The sequence below is a fragment of the Oncorhynchus tshawytscha genome, linkage group LG28 (genome assembly GCF_018296145.1).
Source record: "Oncorhynchus tshawytscha isolate Ot180627B linkage group LG28, Otsh_v2.0, whole genome shotgun sequence".
In the NCBI taxonomy this organism is placed as follows: domain Eukaryota; kingdom Metazoa; phylum Chordata; class Actinopteri; order Salmoniformes; family Salmonidae; genus Oncorhynchus; species Oncorhynchus tshawytscha.
Genome location: NC_056456.1, coordinates 24,574,861 through 24,587,349, shown reverse-complemented (window position 1 = coordinate 24,587,349; position 12,489 = coordinate 24,574,861). Strand labels below are relative to the sequence as shown.

The 12,489-nt window shown below is 40.6% G+C and overlaps 1 protein-coding gene across 1 annotated transcript; it reads left to right on the top strand.

Moving 5' to 3' along the window:
* Nucleotides 1–7,548: 7,548 nt before the first annotated feature.
* On the top strand, nt 7,549–12,357 carry LOC112226964 (testicular spindle-associated protein SHCBP1L). The gene is made up of 10 exons (XM_024391682.2): nt 7,549–8,036; nt 8,179–8,328; nt 9,575–9,789; nt 9,865–9,951; nt 10,071–10,289; nt 10,457–10,562; nt 10,702–10,855; nt 10,987–11,237; nt 11,391–11,510; nt 11,849–12,357. The coding sequence occupies exons 1-10, from the start codon at nt 7,650–7,652 to the stop codon at nt 12,104–12,106; spliced, it is 1,947 nt and encodes a 648-aa protein (XP_024247450.1). The 5' UTR covers nt 7,549–7,649; the 3' UTR covers nt 12,107–12,357.
* The last annotated feature ends 132 nt before the right edge of the window (nt 12,358–12,489 follow it).

The following is a 12,489-nucleotide window of genomic DNA, read 5'->3' as shown; positions in this document are numbered from 1 at the left end:
AAGACAAATTGAACTAATTAACAAGAATAGCAATACAGCAAATGTGAATCAGCTTTCAGATAATTAATTTGAAGTTGTGTGTGTGTTAGCCTTTTTTTTCAACTAATCATGTCTTGATTGAAGTCTATGATTAGTTGAATCAGGTTGACAAGAACAAAAGCCTAAGTCCGCATTGATATCTGTGTATACGATTGGACACCCCTCTGTTATGAGTGCCACTTTCATGCAGAATAGTAATAATCAGTTTATATTTTAGGTGATATTAATATAATTTTATATAAGAAATGTCAGTTTGTAAGTTACATTTTAATACATTAAAAGTTATGAATTAAGAGGTGGGCTTATTTGGAACACCCATGAGCTTAATAAAATGGGTACATTCGTTACCCTTTAAGCCCAGTCCAGACTCATCAAATATTTGTATGTCTTATTAAAAAGTAGAGTCCTAAAACTTCACATGAGAGATTCATCTTTTAATTTATACTCACATTTCACTTTTAAGATTATTATATATATTTTTTAACTAGGCAAGTCAGTTAAGAACAAATTCTTATTTACAATGACGGCCTACCCCGGCCAAACCCTAACCCGGACGACACTGGGCCAATTGTGCGCCGCCCTATTGGACTCCCAATCACGGCCGGTTGTGATACAGCCTCTAATCGAACCAGGGTTTGTAGTGATGCCTCGAGCACTGGGATGCTGCGCCACTCGGGAGCCTAATATTAGGGCAATATGTTAGAAATGTCTAAACTTATAGATTTTGGTGTGGTTAATAGGTATACTTACCCTAATCAAAAAAACAATTTGTAGGCATAAACTTTTCTCATTGGTTGTCAAAAAATTGGTCATCAAATGGCATCTCAATAGCAATGAATCTCAACAATTATTTTGTAGCATTCTGTGTCATAAACCTAAACTTTTTCTTAGGCAGTGTGCAGCAGAGGCATCCCAAAACAAAATACAGAAATGCCCTTTAGAACCTAGATTTTTTATTGAAACCAAGTTAAGTCTATTAGAAAGTAAGCTAGAGACAAGCAGGAGGGTTATTGTCCTGCCTAAGTAGGCTTGGGCGATATACCGTTTATACTGTATACCAGGGTATTTCAAAATACCAACGGTATGATTTTCCATGGGGGCACGTGCAACGCCACTGCTTATAACTAAAAAGAAGAAATCTATGATGTGTCAAATAAATGATATCCATATCTGGGCTCCTGCTATGCATATGATTTGCTAACTTGCTAGCTAAGTGGCTAGATGTCAGGATTAAACTTCTCGGTTACAGCAGAAACATTCAATGCCCTCCTGGATCCCACAACCCGGCTTGTGGGAAATGACAAAGAGATCTTAAAGGACCAGGGCACAATTAATAATAATCAATAATTTTGCTCTTTATTTAGCCATCTTACATATAAAACTTGATTTATTCATTGAAAATTGTGAAAAACTCACCACAGGTTAATGAGAAGGGTGTGCTTGAAAGGATGCACATAACTCTGCAAAGTTGGGTTGTATTGGAGAGTCTCAGTCGTTTCATTTTCCACACACAGTCTGTGCCTGGATTTAGTTTTCATGCTAGTGAGGGCCGAGAATCTACTCTCACATAGGTATGTGGTTGCAAAGGGTATCAGTGTCTTAAAAGCTCAATTTGCCAAGGCAGGATACCCTAGAGTGCAGCCCAATCAAGAAATCTGGCAGTGGCTTCTGATTAAATTAAATTTTCACAGAACAGCCTGTTGAAATTTTGATGAGGCTCTCTTGTTCAGATATCTGTAAGTGGACTGGAGGCATGGCATGAAAGGGATAACGAATCCAGTTGTTTGTGTCATCTGTTTCGGGAAAGTACCTGCGTTATTGCGCACCCAACTCACTCAGGTGCTTCGCAATATCACATTTGACATTGTCCGGAAGCTTGAGTTCATTTGCACACCAAAGAAATTATACAATGATGGAACAACCAGTGTGTTGTCCTTGTTAATGCAGACAACTTCTTAATCATAGCCTTAATTTTGTCCCGCACACTGAATATAGTTGCAGAGAGTCCCTGTAATCATAGATTGAGATCATTCATTTGAGAAAAAACATCACCCAGATAGGCCATTCGTGTGAGAAATTCGTCATCATGCAAGCGGTCAGACGAGTGAAAATTATGATCAGCAAAGAAAACTATAAGGTCACCTCTCAATTTAAAAAACATGTCAATACTTTGCCCCTTGATAACCAGTCTGTATGTTGGAAAAGCGTTACATGGTTGCTGCCCATATCATTGCATAGTGCAGAAAATACACGAGTTCAGGGGCCGGAGAAGGCTGACGTTTTACGTGTCCCCAACCGATTGTGTTTTATTGTTCGTTTATTTCCGTTGTTTGTTACTTATTTTGTACACAATGTTGCCTCTACCTTCTCTTATGACCGATAATAACTTCTGGACATCAGGACTAGAGGTCGACCAGTTATGATTTTTCAACGCCGATACCGATTATTGGAAGACCAAAAAAGCAGATAACAATTAAATCGGCAGATTTTTAAAAATGTATTTGTAATAATGACAATTACAACAATACTAAATGAATCAATTTAGCCTCAAGTAAATAATGAAACTTGTTCAATTTGGTTTAAATAATGCAAAAACAAAGTGTTGGAGAAGAAAGTAAAAGTGCAATATGTGCTATGTAAGAAAGCTAACGTTTCAGTTCCTTGCTCAGAACATGAGAACATATGAAAGCTGGTGGTTCCTTTTAACACGAGTCTTCAATATTCCCAGGTTAGAAGGTTTAGGTTGTAGTTACTATAGGAATTATAGGACTATTTCCCTCAATACCATTTGTATTTCATTAACCTTTGACTATTAGATGTTCTTATAGGCACTTTAGTATTGCCATTGTAACAGTATAGCTTCCGTCCCTCTCCTCGCTCCTCCCTGGGCTCGAACCAGCAACACAACGACAACAGCCACCATCGAAACAGCGTTACCCATGCAGAGCAAGGGGAACAACTACTAGAAGGCTCAGAGCGAGTGACGTTTGAAACGCTATTAGCACACAGTAACTAGCTAGCCATTTCACTTCGGTTACACCAGCCTCATCTCGGGAGTTGATAGGCTTGAAGTCATAAACAGCGCAATGCTTGACGCACAATGAAGAGCTGCTGGCAAAACGCACAAAAGTGCTGTTTGAATGAATGTTTACGCACCTGCTTCTGCCTACCACCGCTCAGTCAGATACTTGTATGCTCAGTCAGATTATATGCAATGCAGGACACGCTAGATAATATCTAGTAATATCATCAACCATGTGTAGTTAACTAGTGATTATGATTGATTGTTTTTTATAAGATAAGTTTAATGCTAGCTAGCAACTTACCTTGGCTTACTGCATTCGCGTAACAGGCAGTCTCCTTGTGGAGTGCAACGAGAGAGAGGCAGGTCGTTATTATGTTGGACTAGTTAACTGTAAGGTTGCAAGTTTGGATCCCCCGAGCTGACATGGTGAAAATCTGTCGTTCTGCCCCTGAACGAGGCAGTTACCCCACCGTTGCTAGGCCGTCATTGAAAATAAGAATGTGTTCTTAACTGACTTGTCTGGTTAAATAAATGTATACAAAATAAAATAATAAATAAATAGGCAAATCGGCGGCCAAAAATACCGATTTACGATTGTTATGAAAACTTGAAATCGGCCGTAATTAATCGGCCATTCCGATTAATCGGTCGACCTCTAATCAGGACTGCGATTACTAACCAGACTGGCAGAATCCTTTTTTTCCTTTAATGAGTCTGACGAGCCCGACGCGAATTACATACTGCTTTCTCGGGAAAAGGTCCAGATCCCTGTGATTTGCGTGAAGAGGGGGTGGAGAAAAAGGGACCAGAGGGTGGTCTGCCTACTGAGAATTCATAGGCGATCGAATAAACCCCCACTTCCTTCCATTCTGTTATCAAACATGCAATCTTTGGAGAATAAAATCGGTGACCTACGCAGAAAATTAAACTAACAACGGGACATTCAAAATGACAATATCTTATGCTTCACCGAGTCGTGGCTGAACGACGACAATATCAACATACAGCTGGCTGGTTATACGCTGTACTAGCAGGATAGAACAGGGGCGTCTGGTAAGACAAGGGGCGGCGGACTATGTATTACTGTAAATAACAGCTGGTTCACGATATCTAAGGAAGTCTCAATGTACAACCAGAGGGGGAAAAAAATTCTAGACCACCTTAACTCCACACAGAGACGCATACAAAGCTCTCCCTTGCCCTCCATTTGGCAAATCTGATCATAATTCCATCCTCCCAATTCCTGTTTACAAGCAAAAATGAAAGCAGGAAGCGCCAGTCACTAGATCAATAAAAAAGTGGTCAGATGAAGCAGATGCTAAGCTACAGGACTGTTTTGATAGCACAGACTGGAATATGTTCCGGGATTCCTCCGATGGCATTGAGGAGTATACCACATCAGTCATTGGATTCATCAATAAGTGCATCGATGACGTCGTCCCCACAGCGACCATACGTACTAGAGGTCGACCGATTAATTAGGGCTGATTTCAAGTTTTCATAACAATCGGAAATCTGTATTTTTGGGCGCCGTTTTTTTTTTTTTACACCTTTATTTAATCTTTATTTAACTAGGCAAGTCAGTTAAGAACACATTCTTATTTTCAATGACGGCCTAGGAACAGTGGGTTAACTGCCTTGTTCAGGGGCAGAACGACAGATTTTCACCTTGTCAGCTCAGGGGTCTTGCAACCGTAACTAGTCCAATGCAATAACGACCTGCCTCTTTCTCGTTGCACTCCACAAGTAGACTGCTTGTTACGCGAATGCAGTAAGCCAAGGTAAGTTGCTAGCTAGCATTAAACTTATCTTATAAAAAACAATCAATCATAATCACTAATTAACTACACATGGTTGATGATATTACTAGATATTATCTAGCATGTCCTGCGTTGCATATAATCTGACTGAGCATACAAGTATCTAAGTATCTGACTGAGCGGTGGTAGGCAGAAGCAGGCGCGTAAACATTAATTCAAACAGCACTTTCATGCATTTTGCCAGCAGCTCTTCGTTGTGCGTCAAGCATTGCGCTGTTTATGACTTCAAGCCTATCATCTCCGAGATGAGGCTGGTGTAACCGAAGTGAAATGGCTGGCTAGTTAGTGCGTGCTAATTGTCGTTGTGTTGCTGGTTCGAGCCCAGGGAGGAGCGAGGAGAGGGACGGAAGCTATACTGTTACACTAGCAATACTAAAGTGACTATAAGAACATCCAATAGTCAAAGGTTAATGAAATACAAATGGTATAGAGGGAAATAGTCCTATAAGTAAGAATTTCACTGTAAGGTTGTATTCGGCACATGACTAATAAAATTGTAATTTTCTTCAAAAGTTAACAATTTTCACTGTAGTGTCCAAAACATCTTTCAAGCTGTCAGGTATTCCTTTGGCAGCAAGCGCCCCTCGGTGGATGCTGCAGTATACCAACAGTACAGATACCAACATGAGCAGCAGCTACGTTTGGTTAGTGGAATTCCCGTGAGAGAGAAACGGTTAATGTGATTGGATGTTAATTATTTGACTAGGCTACCTGTATTTGACATTGTGTTGTTATTTTGTTGAACACTAGATGGTTCAATTTTATTTTTGGCGGTGAAACGAGGCTACTCAGGCAAGAAAAAAACCTAACCCAAATGTATAGCCCATTTTGAAAATATAAATGGACTGTTTGAAAATGTGAAAAAAAAAAATATATATATACACTACCGTTCGTTCAAAGGTTTGGGGTCACTTAGAAATGTCCTTGTTTTTGAAAGAAAAGCACATTTTTTGTCCATTAAAATAACATCAAATTGATCAGACATACAATATTCACATTGTTAATTTTGTAAATTACTATTGTAGCTGGAAATTACAGATTTTTTATGGAATATCCACATAGGCGTACAGAGGCCCATTATCAGCAACTATCACTCCTGTGTTCCAATGGCACGTTGTGTTAGCTAATCTATGTTTATAATTTTAAAAGGCTAATTGATCATTGGAAAACCCTATTGCAATTATGTTAGCACAGCTGAAAACTGTTGTTCTGATTAAAGAGGCAATAAAACTGTCCTTCTTTAGACTAGTTGAGTATCTGGAGCGTCAGCATTTGTGGGTTCGATTACAGGCTCAAAATAGCCAGAAACAAAGCACATTCTTCTGAAACTCAGTCTATTCTTGTTCTGAGAAATTAAGGCTAATCCATGCGAGGAATTGCCAAGAAACTGAAGATCTCATACAATGCTGTGTCCTATTCCCTTCACAGAACAGCACAAACTGGCTCTAATCAGAATAGAAAGGAGGGGGAGGCCCCGGTGCACAACTGAGCAAGCAGGACAAGTACATTAGAATGCCTAGTTTGAGAAAGACACCTCTCAAGTCCTCAATTGGCAGCTTCATTAAATAGTACCCGCAAAACACCAGTCTCAACGTCAACAGTGAAGATGCGACTCTGGGATGCTGGCCTTCAAGGCAGAGTTGCAAAGAAATAGCAATATCTCAGACTGGCCAATAAAAATAAAAGATTAAGATGGGCAAAAGAACAGACACTGGACAGAGGAACTCTGCCTAGAAGGCTAGCATCCCGGAGTGACCCAAAACATGTCAGTTTGTCACTTTCACAAGGTTGTAGTAATGACAGATTCAGTTACTTAGGACATTGGCTCAAATCTAGGTTTTGCATTTGGATGTCAAGAAAATTAACTAGGACACATTTTTATTTTATTTTTTTACATTGCCTTGCCAACCCCAATCTGATCTGCCGAGTCTGCTTCACAAGCGTTCCCAAAAGTCTCAAAACTTTGTGTCTCTGGTTTTTATAAACTCTGTGGTATAGTTTGCCAGCTTGTAGTCCTAAAAAACAGAAATTAGTTAGCATTTTCTACCTCTGGTTCGTTCAGCCATTCCTATGGGGGAAATGAATGGGTAAATAATGGGGTCTTGGGATAAATGCTGTAAAATAAGGTCTGATGTTAAAAAAGGCTTAGGTGATCTTATACGTTTTTTTCCTATGAGAGAATCAGTTAGTTAACATTATGAATTATGTTTTGATTACTTAAATGCTTCACATTTTACAACAATCAGCTGATGAAGACTACCTCATAGGACAAAATGTATACAATCTCCTAAACCTGTGTTTACCACAGACCTCATTTTCAGCATTTATCCAAAACCCCTCAAAAGCTCATTAATTTCCCCATAGAGGCCATTACTATTGCTCTCTATGGAGTCCTTGGTTGAAAGACCTTGCCATCCCAATCTAGCTAGCTAAACTATCTTAGCAAACCATTACATATACTATCTCTCAATCATGAAAACAGACGGTCTAGAAGAAAAATTGCAATTGAGTCACTCAGATACTTGGATTTATCAAATAGTTAGCTTGTGAACAAACTTATTCTGTTCTTTTCTTAGCGTTTTGTGATGGCGCATGCTACTTCCGGCTGCTGCTAGTACCTCGTGATCGTTTCGCGCTCAATTTTCAAATCTGAACCAACCCAGGCTCGCGGTGCTGGGGCAAAAGTCGTTGGCCTTAGCTAACGGTAAGCAAGCGAACTAGGTTTATTTTCGAAAATAATCACGTTTATTAGCAAATCTTATACAATGGCAACTTGTGCCCCTGATCCTTTGTTTCCTCTGGAAGATTTTCATGATGAAACAGCACAGAAAGCAAGCAAGGAACATTTTAAAATACCTGTCTCAAGTGAGATGGCCCATGAAAAGGCCCAGTCTCATACCAGTACTATTCCGAACAGTGAGGTGCCAAGCTATAATGATGGTTCAACATTATTCTCTGCTGCTGACGCTCCTCAAATCGTAAGGAATAAAGTCCCTATGAGAAGGAAACTTCTGGCGCCAAATCCTGACAGCGAAGAGCCATTTGATGCTAAAGAGGCCCAAGTCTTGCCACAAATCTTCATCTCCAACAAGACATACACCTACGATGAACGTGTTGCTCTCTTTTGCGATCATATTATTGGCCAGTGTTCTGTAAGTGGCTAGATCTAGCTAGCTAGTAATAACGTTCACTTACTTTAGCTACCCAGTTAGCTAATTAATGAGTCAACTGACCGACAACCCAACAATGTTCAGTCAAGTACGCTAACACATGTTTTATTTGCATGTTTAACAGGCAGAAGATGCAGATGAAGCTATAAGTTTCTACATAATAGAAAAACTTGCCAGCAAACGCTCTTGGACTGCAGTGTGGAAAACTTCCCCAGAAGTCCTGTTAGTAAACTGCGATATTGGGGACCTGCCATTCGTGGGTGTGCTTGTCGACGTAAGTTAGATAATTTAATTACGGCCCTTGCTATACGGAATCACTGGGACGTTCCAGTCCCTACCCCATTTAACTTAAACATTAAAATTATTACGATAATTTAAGGGTTAAGGCAAAGATTTTTATAACTAACCCAAGATAGACCACAGCTGGTCGTTTCCAAAGGGAACAAATGAGTCTTAATGGGCAGAACCAAGCACAAGCTAGCGAGATCCTATTGGCGCGTTGTAGCATATATTTGCATATTTCCGTTAGGGAACGCCTACTCTGAAGTGCGCGTACGGAGTAACTCAACTCGCCCCTGCCCTCCTAAACAACACTTTTTTAAAAATAGAAAAACTTTGGCAAAGGCTATAATCTGCTAAACGCAGTCCACTCGGTTCGTAACAAATTCAAGTTGTGGGTACAGAAACCCGTATTGAGATCAAATGTTTCATCGATGAGAAATGTTGCATAATGTCGGCTAAAATCCATTTCGCTACCTCTTCTCCCACTGGGCTACCTCTCGTCACCATATTTGGTAGTGATTGGAAACGACAACCGGATGCTTCTTATAAGGGTTAGGGTTTAGACTGTCCCAGATATCACTACCCTTTAATTACTGACATTACTAGCTAGTAGTTTTGTTGTTACATCCAGATTCAATTTCAAATATTTAGATACAGGTGGCTCAGCATAGAAATATAATGAATAAAATGGCAAATGGCTGCCTGGTATTGTGATAATCATTTCCATGGTAAATGTAGAATGTTAATTCAAATGATAACTGATGTGGCTCATGCAAAGAAATGTATTTTTTGTAATGTCAGTTGAGTTTAATCAAATCACAGCACATATTGATGGCTACACTTCCTGGTTTTACTTCTTGCTTTTCTCCTGTTGGTACACTCACAACTGCTGCTTGTCCACCCATTATGCTATCATTGACTTGAATGGGGACACCTGTTCTATTCATTCCATTTCTATGTGGCTCACATTCGCTGTCACTAATGAGCTTGCTCAGCAATCATTAGCTTGCTAACGCCACACTGCCACAGGCACAGTTAACATTATTTAGTTGACAGGGGCTCCCTCTAACATTGGCGTTTCAAACAAATACCGGTAGCTAGCTACATCTGTTAACAATGGCTCAAGAAGTAACCACACAGCACCCAGGTCTTGATCACAGTACCATATCCCCAATTCTGCCACAATGGGGATGCAAAGTGTCTGACCATTTTCCTAAACCTGAACTTTGGCTGTCTAGGTCAACTGTACACCATGCGAAGGAAAAAGCCTCCCTCTTCGAGTGTCCATTTCTGTGGCAGAACCATATTCCTCAAACATTGCCAACTTACCAAGAGAGTTGGTTGAAGATGTGTTGAGGGAACATGACTACTCTGTGCCAATCTTGGATGTCTACCCCATACAAGGGATGGGAGCTGATGTAGACAACATTGCAGAGTATCTGGAACATGCAAGGTGAATAACATTAGGGAACTCCTCTAATACAGTGTAAATCCAAATTCCAGATTTTGTCTTCATGCTTCCCTGCAGGTTTTTCTACGATTTTCTCTGGAGGGACTGGGATGATGAGGAGGAATGTGACGAGTATGCAGGACTCATTGAGAAACGCATACAGCTGTAAGCATACCCTCCACATTTCAGCAGAGCCAACCAAAAACAAGCCACAAAGATTAGATATGGTGTCACTGCTGTGTTGAATGATGTTCACCTGGACTATGCGGTGTATTTGTTTGCAGGTATTATGACATTCAGGATGGAACCATCCCTGGTCCAATCAGCGAGCGATACCGCAAGACCCTGGAGGAGTACCGAAGCAAACGACTGGACTTGACAAAGTTCCAGACCAAAATCCGTGGGGAGGCCTTACCAGGGGAGGCTGTGGAGTGCTGGAAAAAGTACTACGAAATGTCAATGCTCTGTGGGCTCCTGAAGTTCTGGGAAGACCTGCGACTCAGGTAAGATATGATCTTTGGTCCTAGCTTTTCTCAACACCCAACTACCAGTGCTGACGGTGTAAAACAGCTAGTATTGCTGCTCAACTAATCTTGTTATTTTGTCAGCAGTTCTTGTAATGAGCCATAGTGTTGATTTAATACTAAGATATTGCTTTAAACGTCTTTAGGAGCCATGGACCCTTCTATCCAAGGATCTACAAACGCAGAAAGGGGCAGAGAACATCTGGAAGGATTGTGACACACATCGTTGCCCAGATAATGACAACAGACATGGTTGGTGTGCTGGATCTGGTGTTATTCACTGCAGTAATGTAATTGTTTTGTTTTTGCGAAAATGTTTGTTTTTAACTTGATTTATTGCAGCTTATCTCAGTTATTTCAAAACGTTATCTTTATTTCATTGTGACCCTAGATCAAGAACTTCTCGGCGGACACTCTGATCCAGCAGCATGACAGTCTGTCAGCCGCTCTGGACTCCTGCTTCTCTGGGGACACGGTGGTGGTCTTCCCAGGAGAGTACCACGCAGTTGCGCTGGCATCCCTCACAGACGACATCACAATAAAGGGTAAATACGATTACTTTTTTATATTCATTGTCATAAAATATCTGCATATCCGTTAAAGTAAAGCTAACACCTGACAAGTGATAGTTAAGCATTAGTTGACCTTCATACCTCAATGGTTCTATACTCTGCAGGAGAAGGAGAAAGAAAAGAGGTGCTGTTCTACTCTGACCCATCCCATGACAACTTTGTGGCGTCCAAAGCCTCCAAGGTGATGCTCATGAACCTGACATTGGTGCAGCATGGAACCTGTGATGGCATTGTTGTGGTGGAGTCGGGACAGTTGACCCTGGACAACTGCGTGTTGAAGTGTCAAGGCACAGGAGTGTGTGTCCTGACTGGAGCCTCTCTGGTCATGAAGAACTGTGAGATATCTGGTGCAAAGGTAGAGTTGTAATTTTGAAAGATTGCCTTTGAGTTACATGGCTTATCTGATTGTTGATATAGCGATGTAAATTAAGGGGCCACATGCAAAATACAACAAAGTTCTCTCCAGACATACTAGGAAAATGAGCACAGATTTACTTGACCTTCTCAGGGTGCAGGGGTGGAGTTGTACCCTGGCAGCATTGCAGAGCTGCATCGGAATGAAATCCATCACTGCAGCAACCAGCTGGCGAAAGACTCGAAAGGTTCACAGGGTGGAATCAATCTCAAGGTATAGTATACAGTACTTCCAGTTACAGCATTATGGCTGTTCCATGTGAGGGGAAAATGTATAGGTGGAAATGCCACTAAATTCCAGTGAGGTGATGTATTGGGGATTCTGAGGAAGGAATCAATTTAAGCCTTTAAATCAAGGAGGAACCCTAGATTGTCAGCAGCATGATGAATACATCTGATATCAGTGCTATTGTAGTACGTGTAATAAATGTGGCACAGTGAAGCAGAGCCTGAGACCTAATTAAATAGGTGGCTGTTAGCTTCACTGTTATGTTGGTGACAACTCAAGTAGAAAACCAAGGATAGATCAGTGACAATTATTTCTATTCACAGGTTCTCCCTCAGCCCCAGCTGAAGCTGACCGACAATCACATTCATGATAACCACGGGTATGGCGTGACCATTCTTGTTCCTGACAATCTGTACAAAGCGAGTGAGGACCTGGAGCAGACAGCCAGTGGGGACAAGAACGAGACAGATTATCTTTCCAAGGCCCTGCAGAAACTCAGTTTGGAGATCACCACAAACAAACTGGAGTCAAACACCAAGGGCGATATAGGATTGCTGCGCAAAATGTGGGTGAATTCCTGAGTCTAGGATTGTAGCATAAATGTGTTGTACACAATAGTTAAATTGTTTTAAGTAACCAGACTGACAATTTTATTGGATGTAGCTGTTGCTCAGTATCTTGCCATGTAACATACGTTACTACTTTAGGTTGATTGATTTGTTTCAAGTGTTAGATTATATTTCAGAGAAAGATCCCAGCTTTTGTATGCACTAGCCCTATAAACAAACGTGCACTTTTTGAACATTTCAATAAAATGTGTTATTCAAAATGAATTGGGCTTTACAGAGGAACTGCTAAGAAAATCTTGCAGTGTTGAAAAAAATGTATTTTATTTATTACTTAGTAATGGCAGGAAACATACTTGAGTTGTATATCACTGACAAAATTAGGCTCATGGCATGAA

Bases quoted from the DNA above. Each gene is read 5' to 3' on its own strand.
- LOC112226964 (XM_024391682.2), top strand. From the start codon at position 7,650: ATGGCAACTTGTGCCCCTGATCCTTTGTTTCCTCTGGAAGATTTTCAT. The intron at 8,037-8,178 runs GTAAGTGGCTAG...CATGTTTAACAG, and splicing joins ATATTATTGGCCAGTGTTCT to GCAGAAGATGCAGATGAAGC. The intron at 8,329-9,574 runs GTAAGTTAGATA...TTGGCTGTCTAG, and splicing joins TCGTGGGTGTGCTTGTCGAC to GTCAACTGTACACCATGCGA.